Source organism: Crotalus tigris, unplaced genomic scaffold (assembly GCF_016545835.1).
Source record: "Crotalus tigris isolate CLP2741 ecotype Arizona unplaced genomic scaffold, ASM1654583v1 scf7180000017568.12009008, whole genome shotgun sequence".
Classification (NCBI taxonomy): Eukaryota; Metazoa; Chordata; class Lepidosauria; order Squamata; family Viperidae; genus Crotalus; species Crotalus tigris.
The window spans coordinates 8,928,891-8,942,876 of NW_024096478.1; the positions used below are offsets into that span (position 1 = coordinate 8,928,891).

Consider the following 13,986-nt stretch of genomic DNA (forward strand, 5'->3'; position numbering starts at 1 on the left):
ATAAATAAAAATGCAAACTCACTGAGCCAGTCACCTTATTTATTTATTTATTTATTTTTGGCACAGAATAAAAATCATTTGTGTTTAGTGCTAAATCAGGTGTCAAGACCTGATACAGTACTAACATCTACAAAGCAAAAATGGGCTGGCCAGAGATGTTTATCTGATTGTAATAATAATAATTAGTAAAGATCAAAGTCACCAAAGGTATATCGCTACCAGATACTCTCTATTTTACAGTGTACGGAATGGAGAACTTTCTCTGATTACCTCATTTTCCATGCCCATTTACTTTATCTTCAAATTTTAATTATTCTTTCCATAATGCATTGACCAGGGTGTCATTTTTTTCTGACTTCTAATTTTTGTTTTTTTGCTCTTGTCTTGTTATACATATATTCATCTCTACCAGTTCTTATTAGAAGAACTTTATATAGGGGAAGGAGTGGCAGAACTTAGGAGCAGAGTTAAAAGAGGGATCAGCCTAGAATCTCTACATAGCCACAAGTGGACTAAGTCCAACCCCACTCCCTGAATTCCGTTGACTCTTATCTATCTTCTAACAAGTGTTAATCTTTAATTGAGCCTATTCCTGTGCATAGGTACGAGTGGCAATGAATCACTTGAATTGGACCTTCAAGTGTAGATCTGATCTTTTGCCCTGACACTTTATCCCTTCTACCCTGTCTGCTCCCATGCATCTTCTCTCAACCTCCTACTTCCATAAAATTGTCTTTTCTAGTTTGTAGAACAGACAAATGATTTCTTCCTCCAATTAAACCCTTTTTGCTGCTGTGCACTGATTTCTGTGACTCCTCTTTCTTTCTTTCTCTCTTTCTGTCCTCTCCTTTCAAGTTTGTCCTTTGCGACTTAGACTTTACAATTACAAGGCAGGATGCACAGCATATCTAAATTCTATTCAGCTCTTCAGATACCCTTGATGTTATTAATTATCCTAGTCAGCCTCTTGTCAACAATATGGAAAATGTGTCCTTAAGAAAACAAAACTGCTAAGGCTAGCTGGCTTTGATTACAGGTGACAACCTTAAAAAATGATGCTGTCTCTGTATCTCACAAACAACAAATCTATAGACTCCCCCCCCCAAAAAATAAATATTTCAGGCAATATCTTGATTGACCATGTTCTTTATTTGTTCTAATCCAAGACCAACCTTCTTCAGATCTGCTAGTCTAATGCCTGTGACATACACACATACCTTTTCCATGACTTATTAGGCTTATTTTTCCTGATCATTTTTTCTTTGGAACTCACTCACTTCCTGACAACTTTTATATTGAGAGATGCTTTAAAAATTGTTTACTTTTAAGAAATAAGACAATAAACAGATTAAAGTACGTATTCTGAAGCAGGACACCAAATATTTCTGTATTTTGTTGCAGATGTGCCTGTTAGATTCCATTTTCTTTTGCCTGGAAAAACTCTACCTTTACCTGATTAATTATAAGGATCAACTACACAATTATATTTATAAATTCAGTTGTATTTTTTGGCCTTTCATTCATTAATTGTAATTCGGAGATGATTATTACTGAAATCACAATACTTAGGGAGTGGAACTTTATTCTGTCTCTCTCCAACTGAGATATGAACAAAAATGATTCTTCTTTCTTCTGTATTTCTATATTTATCAAATTTGTTAGCCACCCATCTTCCTGCAGAGTAACTCTGTATAGCTTGGAGAAGTGTTTTTTTTTTTAATGGCACATTTACATAGCTGCCCATCTCAGTGACTTTGGCCAATGTGTAACAATAAAGTAAACAGTAAATAAATAAAAACAATCATTATTAAGAAATATAAAGCAATCATTGTTAAAAATGTAAGTCATTGGATACAGGAGAGAGAGTTGATTAATGAAAGAGCTGTCTAAAAATATTTCACAATCCTCATGGGCCCCAGGCTTGAGGACCAAACCAAGTCTTGATGGACTTATGGAACATTAGCAGGGATGGAGCTAATTTCACTTTTTTTGGGTGGGGGGAGAGAGAAATAAATATTCCATAAGGCAAGTGCTGTAGGAGACTCACCACCTTAGACTTGTCAAATATACTGTAAGTCCCTAGCAGAAGGATCCAAAGCATGCCCTCTTTGCCAGATGTTTTCTTTACTACCACTGAGAACTTTGCTATTAAGCCTTGTAACCTGGACTAAAGAAATCTATTTTCTGCACATGGAAGGCTTCTGTCATGGTTCCAATAGATAAGACCAATAAAAGCAAAACTCCAAGGAAAGAGGTCTCTTTAAAGAACACATTTATTGGCTACAAAGTATCAGCACAGTCAAAAGTGAAACCAAGTCTGGAATTCCCTCTCAAGGATGACAATGTTACAAAGTTGAACTTCCCACCCCAGCACTATGTCATTATCCACGTTCCTCAATAGAATACTTTGGCGGACTTTCTAACAGAAGGCTCAGCCCGCCAAGAGTCAGACAGCAATGATCTTGGTTCCCATGGGACAATTTATTGTTTAGTCTAACCTTAAAACCACTCATCCCCCCTCCCAGTACTGTGGCAACCAAAAACAAAACAAAAATGGCTTCAGCCAGGATCGTTGCAGTGTTGACAGCTTCCATTAGTAGTGCCTTCCCTTGGGCTGTGTAATAGATGAAGAGAAAGTCACAACATATGCAGTGCAACATAATTTTGCCCTTGAGCACAATGACAGCTCAGTGCAGAATCCTACACAGTAAGATGAGCAGAAGGAATGTCTTCTCTATCTAATGGGCCAATGCTGCTGTCACATTATTGCCTGGCCTCAAAGCAATGTACTACTGCCTTGCCAGAGGTTGCCATAAAACAGAGCGGTTCCCTGTACTTGTGCTGCCTGCAGACTGACAAATTATGGGAGTCAAGAGATTAAAGCTAAAGTGTGATGGAAGAGATACAAACATCTTCTTTCCTTGGGCCAAAACTATTTATAAAATGACAGTGAGAAACACACTGTCAAAAAGGCAAGACACATGTCTCTTTCAGAACATCATCCAACAGCTTAGTAATTGTCTTCTCAAATAGATATTGGTCCTGCCTTCAATATAATATTCCACCTTAAGGATAACTTCACTAGGACATTTTTCAAGAGCACCCCTGTTGTTTTGGGTGGAACATGAGAAGCAAAGTTCACAGTGAGCCCACATCCTTTGAATATTTAGCATCAGTACTGCTTTAGATGCCTTTCTCCTATTCACTCCTATTTTTATTCATCTAGCTATAGATTTAATAAAGGCCACATTTGGGTATGAAGGTTCAGCAGTTGCACTTCCATCTGGTAGTTGATTCAAGCATCTCATATTGGTCTATTGCTACAAACCAAGGAAATTCATCCACAAATATCTAAAGCAAACCCAAAGACCCAATTACCAAAGGAGAAAAAAAAATCAGTATTCATCTGCAACTTATAAAATAAGGACTATAACAGTCTCTGTGTAGGACAGCAAATAGAAGTATACATTCACATTCATTGATTGGCAATTGGAAGTCATGACAAAAAAACCCCTTAATACTGCAATACATGGTTTGAGAAATATAACATTTTAAATTAGGCCAAATCCAAAAATGCTAGGGAATTCCTGAAAGCCTGGGAGTAGACAAATCAAGCCAGTTATACAGATAAACTCCATCTACATACTATTTAAAGTTATAACCAAAAGACAAGAAAGGAAACAAAGAGCTCAGGGTACATCATCCTTCACAGGCAATACCTTGATAAGCAGCAAACGACACCAGATAAACTACCAAGGAAGAAACAATGCCCCAATCAAGGAAAGATCAAAGAAGAAATCATGCCCAACCAGACTACCTTTGACTTTTTAAGAAGATTTGTTGAATTACACACTATCCCAGGGTGCATATTTCATTTTTTTAGTCCTGTTTCCTTACAAAGATTCCTAAAATAAATTGTTATAAGCCAAGAAAAAGAAGCAGTAATTAAAAGCAGAAAATAGAGGATTATGAAGTCAAGAGGAGAACAAACTGAAACAGAAGAGGATCTTCAGTTCTGGATTCAAACCAAAAGTAGTGTACTTAGCTACTGCTATAATAGTTCAGCTACTAGCTTTTATGTGATTCACTTAATGACTGTGATTTGACCTTAATACCATGTGATTTTGTAATGACATTTACAAAATATAATCAACTGATTTGGAAAGCTTGAGATACATTTAATTTTTAAATGAATTATTTTTGATAATTCATTTAAAAATTATCCCTTAATTTTAGATAGAACGAGTGAAGAATCACACAATAAAATGTATGCATTTATCTGATATTTAAGAATAACAGCAGTGACTTTACCAAATGATACACAAAATTTATAATACCTTTTTGAATTCACCAGTATGTTTATATTCACATAACATTATGTCAAAGAATATTGGGATGGTGGCTTTTCGCAGTTCAGCTTCAGGGATTAGGGTCATTTCTAAGATAGGTCCAACCATTCCTGGAATAAAGCGGATCTTATTCTGTCCTGGAACAATATACAGAAGAGAACGTTGATAATATCATCCAGTGGTGCACCATCATTTCAATACCATTATAACACTTCTATTTCAATGATTTATTTTAACTTTCTTCTAGATTTTAGAGTGGATATTTAAAGAAAGATTGATGATTCAACATTTCTAGTTGAGAAACAAACTATTTACAAAAGAACAACAAATACCTTTTCACATCAGTTTTGTAACTCTTGTATTGTTTACAAATTAGTAAAATATTTATGATAACTTCCATAATGGGAGAAGCAATGATTAGATGATAAGTATGTAATGCAGAAACTCCGTAAGTAGAATAATACTAGTTATTACCAATAGCAGTCAGTTTTTTCGTTCTTTCACTAGTTACAGTTTGATTGCCTAACTTCTGTTTTACCTGAGGGGTCCTTGCTGCTCTCTGAGCTTGCTTGTTTTCTTGCGGATGTTTCATTACCCAAACTAGGCAACATCATCAGTGCTAGTAAGGAGTGTGATTTGCTGTCAGTTTTGACCGTATTGCATTATAATGACCGTATTGCATTATAAGAACTTAAGCTTCCACTATTGTTATGGTCTATTCACAGCTCAAGATTGCAATATAATATGCCTGTTTACTATTACAGGCAATGCATATTGCATATCAGATAACCCACATGAGTTGGCTGAATGTACACAGACTTCTTTTAATGATTACTGTTACCAACATTTAATCAATGAATGTTCTTGGAAGAGAAAATAATTCTATTTCCTCATCTCTTCCCATCAAAACCAATTTATCAGAGAAAAACATTACAGTAGTCTCTGATATGTTTCTTGTCTCTATCACAGTTGAAAAAAAACACATCTGCTTTGATTCCTGGATGAATAATACCAACATTAGAAAGCTCAGAATAGAAATGATGTTCTGGTAACTCTGTTATAGGTTGGCTGTACAATGACTTAAAGCCACATGAAATAGAGCACCACTGGAGTCTGCCTTAGGAAGCATTTGCAATTATGACAGATGATGAAAAAAGAAGAAAGAAGCTTGTAAATGTCACCTCTAACAAGAAAACCAGGTCTTGAAATATATTTTAGTCATGAAATATTCCTCCATACCTCCTCCCTCTCCCTTTCTCTCGCTCTCTTTTCTCCTCCTCTTAACCAATTCCAAAATCTCTCTCCCTCCCTCCCCCCTCTGTGTGTGTGTGTGTATAAAACAAAGTAAAATACAATAAGGTTCAAAGTATTGGTTGACCACCTTTATAGTTCTCCCTCTTGCAGTGTTTAATCATGTCTAATGTTTCAGAGAAGAGAGATGAAAAACCAGCAGCAGGTATAGGTTTGATTATCTGTATAACATTATGGACAAAGCATCTGGTCTAATAAACAACAAATTGCATGGTAGTGAACTCTGAACATTCTTTGCAAAGTCTAATTTGCCAATTTGACAGGCATCATCTAGGGACATTCACTTTTGAATAAGTGGAAAGAGTACTTTCTCAATTTCATTTTAAACTCTCCCACATAACTAAAACTTTGGTAGCTGCATATTTCCAGTTGCAGAACAATAGATGAAGAGACAACTTAGATGGCACCAAGCTCCTAATCTTTCAAAAATCTTTATTTATTTGGAAGTATGCTATACAACATCAAGAAAATTGATGGAAGCTTAAAAATCTTCCTTCCTTCCTGCCTTCCTGATTTACCACCATCACAAATCTTTTAAAAAGTGAGTAAAATTTTCTCGTATTGAAAGAAAAATCTTCATCAGGGTGCAGTCCAAGCTGGGAACAAACAAAATAGAGACTGCTTTAGGAAAGAAGATTCTTGTTTATTGAGTTGCCAGAAACTTCAGTGATAGAAGCATGTTTCTTGGGTGGCTGACCACATGGAGCTGGGAGTGGTGGGTTTTTATACCTTTTTGGGCTTTTGTGTTTGGCATTGTTCCTGTTCCTGTAGCATGAACTTTGACCTGAGGTTCAGTGTGCTTTTCTGGTATTCTAATGTTGGTGGGTTAATCCTATTATGTCCTAAAGGTCATGTCCTTCTTCCCTGGCACTGTGGTTGATGGCTATGTCCTGTGTTGGATAGTGAGGGGTTGTTGGTTCTAGGGATCTTCGTCTTTTTAATCCCATCAGCTCTAAGCATCCTGGCTCCAGTCTTTCTGAAAGGATTATCACATCTGCATTTCTACAAACCTGGCCTCTTGGGGCAGAGTGACTTGGGGGGTTCTGCCTAAGATTTTCTGTTATTCCTTTGAGGAAATATATTTTGCTTTCTTAATATCCCCCAAAATATTTCTTTTTCTGGGAGGGGTGCTATTTTCCTACATTGGTATAATGTTATTCTAGTTTTACATATTTAAAGTATCTTATATCATTTTAAAACTACAGTTCATTCTTAAAATCAAATTAGTGTGCAAGTATCAATAACAGTAATCAGCACAAAAATGAAAAATTACAATCCACTAAATAAGAAATTTATCCTTGAGGTATGAGCCCAGACAAATTAATAACTATAATTATCTAGCCTGAAAGAAATAAGAAAGAAAGGCATACCATTTCATAGCATATAAATCTATCTTATTTGACAAATGGTACAATGCTTTCAGGTTAAAATGTGACGATAAGAGAAATTTTAGATGTGGTACAAGCTCATGTGCAGAATTATAGTCCCCCCAAATTTCCACAATAAATAAAATGTTGTATTAGATTTATCTTTCAAACATGAAGTTATAACTTCTCCAATGTACAGTATCCTTATAATGCTGACCATGTTAAAGTTAGGGTACTTTGTTGGAATATATTTAGTAATATTAATATAAATTAATAGAAAGATGGCAGGTTGGAAAGTCAACTTATTTTAGAAAAGTAATAGCTTGATGAGAATGTTTTTATTTTAGGATAGAAATAAAAAAGTTATTTGGCTATAACTATCATTGTATTCAACAGTGTATTGTATTAACATTTGTCAATTGTTATACACTTCATACTTTTGGTGAGATGGGTGGTTATAAGTTTGCTTGCTGAATAAATAAATACTTTTAGAATTTGTCTCATTCCATTATAAATGATTTTTCAAAATTATTGAACTTTACAATATTGCCAGCAAATATATGATATAAGCTAATTGAACTACGTGTTACAATTATTACATTTCCATCAGTTTTTAGAAAATGAATTATCAGTTTTAGAAATCAATACAGGAGTAATATAACATTGGTAAAACTAATCAATTTTCTCTAAATGTGATATGCCCTGTAAATTTATTATTTTTCTTCCACTAAAATTCTTACTGTTGCACACAATTTAATCCATCAAAATGTTTCATCTAGTTGTTACAAATCCTTTAATCTCTTGTTCTAATGAGCTTTTTAATACTTGCTGGATTCTCACCTTTTTAATTTAAGAAAAAATTACAATTTCTATAAACCTTCAGTTTTTGAGAATTGTAAGTCACTGATGATTCATAATTGTTTAATATGTTTACAAATGAATACTTTTTCCCCCTGCAGAAAACCTGCATAACATATACAGGTTTGATTAAAACAGGATTCTGTTTTAATCAAAGTGATTTTTTAAAGTGGCTGTAACCAAAGTTCCATCTTTAAGCTGTATCAATCTGATATTAAGCAGCTGCTTTCATCATTTTGCTGGGTTTTTCTAATTTCAAGAAAAATGTCATTGTATTGTTGGATACAACAGCAAAACAGTGTCATCCAGCTATGACTATTCTGAAATAACAACCACAGATAGCAGTAAAAAATAAAAATTCATGCTGATAGATTGAAACTTAAATAAACAGATTCTTCCTTCGCATGAAAGCAAACAGACACACTTGCTACTGAGATAAACCTTGGTGGCTGGCCATTCCATTTTCTTCCATAGAAGCTTCCATTCAAGATGCAAAATTTGCTTGAATTATAATTACAGATCAGCTATATTATTATAGGGAGCTGTAATGGACCAGCTCCAGTTCGATCCCTGCTGACTTGGCAGTAAATTCATCAAGTCCAAGCTCAGCTAATTCAACTCTTACTTCCTTGTCCCTCTATGCATATTCTTTCCCTAGGCTGGAACAGGTAGTAGTACTATGTATTTACTTAGAAACTGAGAATCCAAACATTACTCAACAATACTTGTTGGTCATTGTATACATATGAACAAAACAAAAAGTGTTGTTAATGTAAAACAGAAGGTATAAATATTTTAATTGAGAGAAAAAGAGTAGAAGCAGCTCTACATTTCTATAACCAAAACTAAAATACATCTCTGAACAGGAGTTCATTTTCTAAACTAACACTCAAAAAAAAAGAAATGACCTTCTTCTCTAAAACTGATCTCCAGGAATGTTATTCCCTTTACCCAGAAAGATCCATGTTAAGGGCAGTGTCTATAACTGTTAAAGTTAGTAGTTGATAAGGTGATCGCAATGCCTTTTGCTATCAATGAAAGCTCTTTGCTTAGTTCTCTTTATACTATTTTCAGTTTGTCTCCTTGTTCCAATTCTTAATAATATTTAACAATGTTCCATGAGTAGAAATTTCTGTGTTGCTATCTGCCAGATAGTCAGGTACATATCTTATAAATAAAGTGGCAGGTATTTCATAAGACAAGATAAATGTAATAAAAAAAGTTTTAATAAAATGGAACATCTCATTAGAAAAAGTCTCCATCAGAACCAGGGGAGGTCCATCTTTGCTTTTGCATACTCTAACTTACCAAGTTTGTACCACATGTCACGGATAGCAAAACCAATTAAACGCCTCATGTCTTCATATCTGAAAGGAAAGCAGAAGTCATTATCTTCATCCCAGCTTTCTTGTCTAAATGAGAAGCAAAAATCACTTTTCAATGATTAAAAACAAGACCTACTTGTTCAGGATCTTAATGCATTTACCATGGGAGAATTGCTCGAGCTGCAAGGTGTCCTGGGTGATAAAAGCCACTGCAAGATGAAAATAGTTGTTCCAGAGCTGTAAATTGAGCAGAAGACAGAACACCAAATTGTTATCATGCATTTCTCCTGAAATGGAAGGTTGTATTAAGCTGTGTAAAACCTAAATAATTTATGAAGGCAGCCAGCAAAAAGGATTTAATATGATGCAAAGTTTTGTGCTATTATTACATTGCAATTAGAATAAAAAGGCAAGAGTGTGGTTTTTATACCTATTAGCCTGCATTCCCTGAGTAGCATCTGGAGATTCACATGGGGTTCATTAGCTCATAAACAATAAAGTTACCGTGCACCCTTTTGCATATACCAGGTTCAGAATAATTTTCCATCTCCAACCAAGGAATGCAGCTTTAGAGGTAAAAGTATAATATCATAAGTTCTTCATAACTGCTTTATGGGGAAAAAAGCTTCTTGATTTTAGCAAAATTAAATTCTAAAAGATGCATATGGAATAAAGCCAAAAATAACCTATTATTTTTAACCTCAAGAATTACACTATGAGGCTATGAAGAGTTCTGGATTTTCATCAATTTTCATTGTACTAATAGGTAAAATTTTGACCACATTTCTCAATGATGAAAAACAGAAATACATAATTCCATGATCCTGGAATATATTTTGACCCTAGTTTTCAAATATCAGTATAGCAATATTTTAATACCAAAATTTACCTGTAGCAAAATTTAACTAGAAAAAGCTGCAATACCTTGATCAAAATAGTTCCTCCTTTTTCCACACAAGGGAGATTTTCTCATACATAATATTTTTATAGTTTATATATTTCAGCAAACTATAAATTGTGAGTGATATTTATTTCTATATATTATACCCCCATCAGTTTAAAGCGTTGATATTCATATTAACTGCCTTTTAGCAAGCTTCAGAGAGGAATACTACAAGAAGCACAGCCATATGTATGGCTGGCCACACCCACCCAGTCCCCTGAGGGCAACCGCAATGCTGATACGGCCCTCAATGAAATTGAGTTTGACACCCCTGGACTAGATGATCTCTTTCAGCCCAACTCACCTCACAGAACTGTGAGAAAGTAGGAGGAGGAAGGAGTATTAGGTGGCCTTGAATAATTTATCTAAATAATAAAAGTGGGAAATAAACAAAATGGACAGTTGTTGGAATAATGGTATTTTGTCTTATATATCATACTAAAGACATATTGTCTGAACAAACTAAGTCTGACAGTGACATGGAGTCCTTTGGATCAGAAAAGGAAAAACTTTAGAGGCTGTGTGCATGCCTTCTGTCCCCATATCTCCTTAACAACAACAACAAAACCTTGTGGATTAATCTCTGAGGCAGCAAAGCATGTTCAAATGGCATACAACACAATCATAGTGGCATATAGCACAATATCCTTTTCGAAAAGCCCTTCCTCCCAGATCCCCATCTATCAGCATTATGTTTCTATAAGCACTGCATTCTTCTGATCTAAAAGAAAGCTTTGTTTGGGTAAATGGAAGGAAGTGTTCATCAAATGAAAAGAGATAAGAAAATAGAATGGTGCACTCTTGTTGAGCTGAAAAACAAGTGAAGTTTCTTTTCTTGAGTGTTGTCTTTCTGTTTCTAGACTTTATAAAAATTTACAAGCAAACAAATAAAAACACTCCAGTCAGGATCAGGATTTTCTCTTGCGTTTTCTCCTGAAACTTCTGGAACAACAAACTCCAGTGAGTTTTCAAAAAGTGAAACATATACAAGCAGTGCAAGGCATGCTTAATAATTTACTATTCTTACATAGCCACTATCTCACCTAGTGACTCTAGGCAGTTCATAGTAAAAATGTAAATGTAACACATTGAAAAGATTTATTATCAAAATAAGGCAGTCAAAATCCCATGTGTGCTGGATCCAACTAGCAATCTAACCTAATGTCCAAAGAAAAATCAGATCTTCATGGTTTTCTAAAAGGCTAACAAGTTTGGGGTCAAATGGTCTTACAATCTCTAATATCTAAATTTCCAGGAAGGCCAGCCAATTTCTCTGTGGACCATCTTCTAAAAGAGTTGAAGCCCTTTATTACTTATGCAGTAGCCAAATTCAGTGTTGCAATGAAAAAAATACATAACTGTGGTCACAGAAATTATCCCTCCTCTTTTATTCATCACTTTAGATTTAATATGCTTTAGCTATCTTGTTTTAAGTGACTTTTATTTTACTTCCTAGGTTGTAATATTTTTAACTCTTGCACAGGTAATGAACACTACTATAGTGGTATATTTTACATTGCTATTTTATGTTTTCTATGCTATTATTATTTCATATATTTGATTTTACTTTTGTGTTATATATTTTACAAATTTTGCTGGCCATTACTGAATAAACAGCATTTTGATTTCTTTTAACTTAATGCAGTATGCATATCTAATAGCACTGTTAGAAAAACAACAACAAACTGTCCAAACCATCTATCATAGCATATATTCTATCATGTACAAAAATTGCATTTGTCTTCTAAAACATTGTCAGTACAGGATGTTTAGAGAAGGAACGGAAAAAATCTCAAGGTTCATGTTGTTTCTACTCTATTCAATAAAGTGGGACCTCTGCATTATTTCTTTCCCATATAGAGATGTTCAAGGCTTCATCTGGAAAAGGGGAGAAACAAACACACAAGGGGGAGCTGAAGGGACAGATGAAGGAAAGACGGGGCGGGAGGCAGGAGAGATGGCCCATCCTGCAAATTGATGTGTGACATTTTCTACCGCCACATGAGGAGAATAAATCTCACTTGATAGAATCCCATTTTCTGTGCAATTCTTAAAGAGAAAGGATCAATCTAAATTCAGGGCCAGAGCAAAGTCATAAATTTCCCTATTCTGTCCCCACTATTGAACTCCCTCACAATTCATAGAAAGCCATGTCCTGTTATTTTGTGAGGAAAAAATAGAACTGTGCCTTGGAATGTATGATATCCATCCATTGGTACACAGTGAATATGGTGCAACAGATGTTTGCATTTTGGGCAAAAAAAATAAAAAAAATAAAGTGCTTTGAATGACATTTCATAATTTTTAAAACATCCCAACTGGTAGATCATAAATAAGTCAATGATACTAAAAGTCAATAAATATGCATTGACTGCTGCATTGCAAGTTTCAGTGGAATCAAAAGTCCAAAAACAAGCATTTCTTGTAAGATTGGTAGAACATTTATGCCAATCAATTCTCTGACTTTCTAACATCTGCATAAGGTAAGTTCCAAACCAAAGAAAAGTGTTACATGTTTAATTGTTATGACAGCATTGTTAATTTCTGATGTAGGTTTGCAATAAAGATAATTTTAACAGACAATGAAATGGGACAATTTGTCATGGCCAACTTGCCACGGCTATCTTGCTGCTGTCGATTTGCTGTGGGACAACTTGCTACGGACAATTTCACATAGGATAACTCAATGCGATAAATGATATTCACCACTGTTTCTTTGACATCATTTCTATTTTTTGTTTTATACACTATTTTTTGTCTTATACACAGACTGGGGTGGGTGGTTGAGTGTTGGTTTCATTAGCTGTCTTCTTTTTTCTTGCTATATTTTGTTTTAAATTAACTTTTATCTGTAAGCAGGCAGGCAGACTCGCTATAGAATCAGGTAGCCTCGAAACTGAAATAGCAAGAACAGTGGGAAGAAAAAGGAAATCTGGCATGCCAGTGGTATGTAGTCTGTTAAATCTCAGAGAGTAAAGAAAATTATGCTTTATCATTCATGCTCTGGCTTGAAAACAGCTATTACTCATTATACTCTCATTTACATTAATATTATTCATATTTACCATATGAATTTTATAAACTATATTTTTACTTGTCAGTTTCTGGGACAAGTAGGACAAAAAGGAAGCTTAAGTTCCTTTCTGGGGGCTGTTTTGAAATATAATTTTGATTTCACAATGCGGCCTCACATTACTTGACAGGAACAAAGTCTCCCTGATAATTCACATTTTTGGTACTTTGCTTGCTGCTCTGATGCTATATTAAAATATTTAATTATATGTGAATTCAATCTGAAAAAAGAATTGGTATGCTAAGTCTTTATCTTCTTGAGGTCTTGATATAAATAACATGTATTTCTACGTGCTAAGAAATTTCCTCAATAACTGTTTTATTACTTCAATTAATTAATTAAAATATATCTGTTATCAATTCTCATTTATGGCTCTAGGCAACTTACAAACATTGAGAATTTATTCTGACTTTTGGGGTAACAATTAAAACTTTTAAGAAATACCAGCATAAACAAGCTTGGGTAAAAAATAGGTTTTAACTCACTCCATAAACTGAAATAAGGTAAGGGCCACATTTCAACCTTAGTTTGAACTTGTTCCAAGTATAGACCCTCTATAGAAAAAGCAAAATGAGTTCCTGATATTAAAGATATCTGTGCCAAACAAGAATGTTCTGATATTTTAATTAAATTCCATATAGACATGATGCTCCAGTATTACATGTTATTTATTCTACAGTTTTGTCCAAATCAACCAAACTGATAAAAGCATCAGACTGAGAACCTTATAATAATCAAAATACCAAACCTGGAGAAAAAG

At 34.4% G+C, this 13,986-nt stretch overlaps 1 protein-coding gene across 1 annotated transcript in view; it reads right to left on the reverse strand.

Moving 5' to 3' along the window:
* The window catches only part of DOCK2 (dedicator of cytokinesis 2), a 308,188-nt gene that overhangs the window by 56,166 nt on the left and 238,036 nt on the right, over positions 1–13,986 (reverse strand). The window contains exons 31-33 of the mRNA XM_039353200.1: positions 9,347–9,447; positions 9,194–9,252; positions 4,338–4,486 (exon numbers count right to left, since the gene is read on the reverse strand). Of these exons, the coding sequence (XP_039209134.1) occupies positions 4,338–4,486; positions 9,194–9,252; positions 9,347–9,447 (309 nt within the window). The remainder of the gene's footprint in view (positions 1–4,337; positions 4,487–9,193; positions 9,253–9,346; positions 9,448–13,986) is intronic.